Raw genomic sequence first — 5,286 nt, 5'->3', positions numbered from 1 at the left:
TGCCTGTAAAGCCAAATTGGATGTATTTTCCTGCATCGATACTGCACAGCTACATACATCTGCCGCCACCGCCGCCATCTTCAAGGATTTTACTGGTTTCCCTGCTCCAACTCATCTGATTCAGTGATTGAATTACTGTCCAAGCTCTGCAGAAGAAGTTAATCAATCATTCAGTCAAACCAAGTGTGTTGGAGCAGAGAAACCTGCAGGACAGCGGCCCTGGTGGACCAGGACTGGACACTCATGATTTGAAATTATGGTGAATCCACTTGTTTTTGGTCCTGCTCAGACTACCTGTCAGCTGCCCGAATTAAACTGTTTCTCCAAACCTATGAGATCTATCCACAACAGGTAAGATATTAGCTCTTCATTATAGCTCAAATAAAACAAACTATRACACGAAGTTTAAGTTTAATAAAAAAAATGTAAGGTGTTCAGCGGTTTATTTAGGTTAGTTTGAAACACTACATTCGTGGACATGTTTCTGTAGAGTTTAGTGTTGTCAGTRATGTTTTTGTTCTCTGTTTATGTGTATTCAGTATTTCTATTAGTAGTATGTGCATGTAAAGGCTGGGACAGGATCAGCCCATGTGTCAACACTGACGAGTGTCAGAGGAGGTGCAGAGCTGGGACAGCTGCCGCTGAGCCTCTGTGTCCTTGGCTATTAGGTTTCTAACCAGCAGCGCCTGCACAACGCTGCATTGTTGCTCGCTCTCGCTAATGTGCACACATGCTTCCACTTGTGGCCACATGCACACACGGGGACGCACAGATAAGCCATCCACGCAAGACACGTGTGCACAAACGCACATAAAGAGAGGGACAGTGAAGCACAAACTACCCAAACCTTTGCTGCTGCACCTGTTCACAATCAGCAGTCCCAGCTGCTTCGCTCTGAGCGGGACACACTGATGTCATGTGCGACATGGCCACACACTCACACACACACACATGCACAGGACTGCAGCTCACTTGACATGTTTTACRTAAACAAGATAAAGTTCCTGGTGTRAAATGTCAAAGAAGAAGTGATTTTAAAAGCTGGGACAACTGTGTGACATCAGTCATCATGTAAGCAGCTGCACCCTGCACCGCCACACAACGCAACAAACCTGAGAAAAGGAAACAAGACATCTTATCTCTACTTTAAACTCCAATTWGAACTTCAAGCTAAGCAGAAAATGAGTTTTACAGCTTTGTCAGATTTCACATGTAAAATCTGTAAGCTTTATTCACTGATTAAACACCTTTAGATTCGTTTGTTTTAATCCTATTTATACTTTTCAATGGTTTCCTTTCAGATATTTCATTTGGTTCCTGTAAACAAGAAAAATAAACCAGTAAAACTTGGATTTATCTTTGCAAATCTGACTGTATTTCCGTCTCGACAGCTGCAGTAAACCTGCTCACCTTGAACTTCGATCAAACAATGTCAATCATTGTCATTAACTGTGGAGCGCCTTCAAGGAAATGGAAATCTATTCTGTAGCATGTTTAGTTACAAATAAATAGACAACAAAGAMAGTTAGAGGACAAGAACATGGGCAAAAAGATCATCTAAATGTAGTTTTATAATGTAATCTTTAACAGTAAAACGTATTTCCAGTTCAAATTTCAAGCTTCTCTTTGTTCCTCACAGATTAATGAGATTAATGCTTGAAACAAATGTTTAAATTTATTAGCATCTCTGAGAATTAATTTTTGTGTTGGTGTTATTTTTGCTTGGAAATTGTTTTTAAATTGGCTACTTAATAAACCAGCTAATCTCAGATTTTTGCATTTACTGCAGCTAAACTTCAAAACATGATAAAACTGTTTGGACCTGAGCTGACGTTACCAATGAGAGGAAACAAAAYATTTGTTCTTATTTTATAGTCCAGAGTCCTGTTTATCAGTAAATCAGTTGTTTSACAGCTCAGACTGAAGAAGTCTCTTGGAGGAAACGTTTCATTAAAGAAGAACCCGTCCAGAGGACCTACCTAATTTTTTCTTTTTGATTTTTCTACCTGGATTACTGAGATGCATCAGGACAGATTGTTTGACAAGTTGATGTGAAAATGATTGTCTTTTTGTTGCTGTTTTTACATGTAAAAATAATGACCGTACATTGAGTTGACACTCTTGTCTGTGTCAGGAAGGAATTTTATTTCTTCAGATGAACCAGTGGGGAAAATTCCCCCCATAATCCTGACTGAGCAAATGCCAAGAGGAAATACAAGAAAATGTTAGACAAGATAAGATGAGAGATTAGAGTCACTCTTTATGACTCACAGAGAATGTGGAGATAAAAAAGGGCCGAACCAATGCTCCTAATAAAAACCGAAGAACACAACAGATGAAAACAATAAGAAGAGACGACAAAAGTTCAATCCTGAAAACAACTTTAAAGATTGAGATGAAGACGGTGGTGCTGCTCTCACTCAGCCTCGCAGGTAAGACATTTATTCTTCCGTTCTTTCATCAGAACTTCTTTTGTTTCATTTCCAGKACATTTCTGTATGGCAGACTTTGAGTTTGACCAAGATGCTGTTATTGATCATGATCCATCTGGATAGTTTATTGTCTGAATAAACATTTGCTTTTACAAAATTGCATAAATAAATACATAAATACAACATGCAGTTTAATAAAATTACTTACCAGATATCCTCTTGGAGAAATGAGGGATCGAACTCATTCTTCAAAAAAGTGACTTAAAATTTTTACAAAGTTACTCTTTATGTGAACATTTTTGCTTTGAAGGAGCCAGATATTATTGTAATATTTAAAATGATCTTGATCAGTACTTGTGTCAAAATAGGTTTCAAAGATTTTACTAAATAATCAGTCAGATGTATCTTTGTCACATCAATCAGAACCTGTAGCCTACGGACCGAAAATCAGAAAAACTAACTAGATTTAAAATAAAAATCTTTGAAAGACCTTCAAAACACCCGATGAACAAAAACTCATTAAAAAGATTACAAAAAGTCTGGTTTCTAAAAGTAAAACACAAAGAAATKAGTAATGTAATTAAATTAATCCTTTTTTCTTTTTTGCAGTGGCTTTAGGAGTGCCAGTACTGCCTCCCAATGTGGTTCAACATTCTGATGAAGACCAGAGCCCTCTGCTGGGAGACCGGGTGCCAGTGCAGGGTCATGTGGTGCTGGAGAATCCTGCASCACAGATCAGTCCCAGCTCTGATAAAAATGCTCAGACTCCAGAGGACCTGAAGCCGAAAGAAAATATGAATGAAGAGAAACCGGAGCTCAAAGCAGAACCAGAGGTGGAGGAAGAACTCCAGGCTGAACCTGACTTTAAGGTGGAATCAGAAGTTAAGGTGGAGTTAAATATGGTGGAGAAAGAGGTGGAAGTGAAGCCTGAAGCTGAAGAACTGGAGTCTGATGATTTTAAGGTGGAATCAGAGGTGAAGGTGGAGCTGGACGTTCAGTCTGAAGAACCTGAGGAGCCACATGAGGCTGAGCCAGCCAGGATGAAAAATGTTGCTGAAACTGTGATGGAGTCAGAGCCACTTAATGATGATGATGATGATGATGATGGCCTGGAAGAGGAGGTGAACCAGAAGGAGCTGATGTCTGTCCGACAAGAGGATTTTGTTGCTGGAACTTTGCCAGAGGAAGAAGAAGAGGAGGAGGGAGGTACGGTTGAGAGGGAAGGAGAGTTTCTGAGGAAAAGGGATGAACCAGTCATGGAGGTCGAGCCGGAGATGATGGAAGAAGCAGAACCTGTTCCTGTTGAGGGTGAGGAGTCGGTAACGGAGCAGCTGTCAGAAAGTCACCTCCCAGGTGAAGAGGCCCAGAGGAGGTTTGTTAGAGAGGCAGAGGAAGAGGAATATCTTCAGWTTGGAGTGAGACAACAAGTTTCGTCTACAGAGAACAGGCAAGGTGTGTGCTTCAAACTCCACCTATTGTGAATCTAGAGTTTATAAGATGAAGATGTGTGAAATAATGTGTATCATTAATAAGATTTATCATATCTGTCATAATAATTTATTTATTATTGATCACTAATACTAAGAGTCTTTAAAATTAAGATATCAGGTAATTACATAATTTAATCATTGTTATACATAATAATTGTTGAAAAATGGTTGTATTTTTGCCTTTTAGCCACAGGAGGGAGYAATTGTCCTGGCCAGTTCATAGATGGAAAGTGTTACCAGTTCTTCAAAGAAGCAAAGAATTATGCTGATGCTGAGGTACTGTTGTGTCATCCCTCATCAGGAAACACCGCAGAGATTTAAAATGATTCCATGTTTCATGTTGTTGTCTTTCCCTGAAGTTTTTCTGTCAGGAACAGTTCTCTGGAGGTCACCTGGCCTCCATCAYCAGCCCCTCCGCCCACAGACAGCTGATGAACCTGATCCTGACGCAGAACGGAGGATACACCCGCACCTGGGTGGGAGGGCGACGACTGGATGTGAGTGTTTTCAGTCAGGGGGGTGGTTTTTAAAGTTACATTTGAGTAGAAAAGATTTGTGTATTTGTTGTGGTTTCAGGACCACCGGTTTGTCTGGTTGGATGGATCCAGGTGGACTTATGATGACTGGTTGTCAGGAGAACCAAACAACACATCAAGACTGGAGGACTGTGTGGAAGTGCTGCCTTTTGGTATAATTATTCCTTTACTTTTGTTCTTCTTTCCTCTTTACTTCCTAATGTATATTCATTCTTTGTTTTTCATGTCTGTTTTTTTCTTTCTTTCTCCAAACTGTCCTTTGTTCCTTCTTTTTTCTTCTTTCTTTCCTTCCTTTATTCTTTCTCCCCTCCTTCTTTTCTCTCTTCATGCTTTTTTCTTTTTCCTGTTCTTTCCATCTATTCCTCAGTCTTCCCCTGCTGCTGTCTTCCTGTTTCCTTCCTTCCTTCCTTCCTTCCTTCCTTCATTCATTCATTCATTCATTCATTCATTCATTCATTCATTCATTCATATCTTTACATGTATTTGTTCCCTGACTTTTTTTTCTTTATCTTTTTATCCAGGAAATGGGAAGTTTAATGACTTTACCTGCTGGGAGCCTCAGGCTTTTATCTGCTCCTACCCTTATCAGTAAATATTCAGGAAGATCAAAAAGAAAAAATAAGTAGGTTTTCTGGACGGGTTCTTCTCTAATGAAACGTTTCGTCTCTCCTCCAAGAGACTTCTTCAGTCTGAGAGTTTCAGGTAAGGCTGAGTTCACCTGAAACTCTCAGACTGAAGAAGTCTCTTGGAGGAGAGACGAAACGTTTCATTAGAGAAGAACCCGTCCAGAAAACCTACTTATTTTTTCTTTTTGATCTTCCTGAATAT

At 39.7% G+C, this 5,286-nt stretch overlaps 1 protein-coding gene across 1 annotated transcript; it reads left to right on the top strand.

Annotated features, from left to right (window-relative positions):
- Positions 1-2,292: 2,292 nt before the first annotated feature.
- On the top strand, positions 2,293-5,068 carry LOC106519822 (FK506-binding protein 5). Its single transcript, XM_014011648.1, has 6 exons — positions 2,293-2,432; positions 3,042-3,884; positions 4,110-4,198; positions 4,282-4,419; positions 4,499-4,610; positions 4,980-5,068. The coding sequence occupies exons 1-6, from the start codon at positions 2,336-2,338 to the stop codon at positions 5,048-5,050; spliced, it is 1,350 nt and encodes a 449-aa protein (XP_013867102.1). The 5' UTR covers positions 2,293-2,335; the 3' UTR covers positions 5,051-5,068.
- The last annotated feature ends 218 nt before the right edge of the window (positions 5,069-5,286 follow it).

This window comes from Austrofundulus limnaeus, unplaced genomic scaffold, assembly GCF_001266775.1.
Source record: "Austrofundulus limnaeus strain Quisiro unplaced genomic scaffold, Austrofundulus_limnaeus-1.0 Scaffold83, whole genome shotgun sequence".
Taxonomy (NCBI): Eukaryota; Metazoa; Chordata; class Actinopteri; order Cyprinodontiformes; family Rivulidae; genus Austrofundulus; species Austrofundulus limnaeus.
This window is presented reverse-complemented; position numbering and strand designations above follow the sequence as displayed.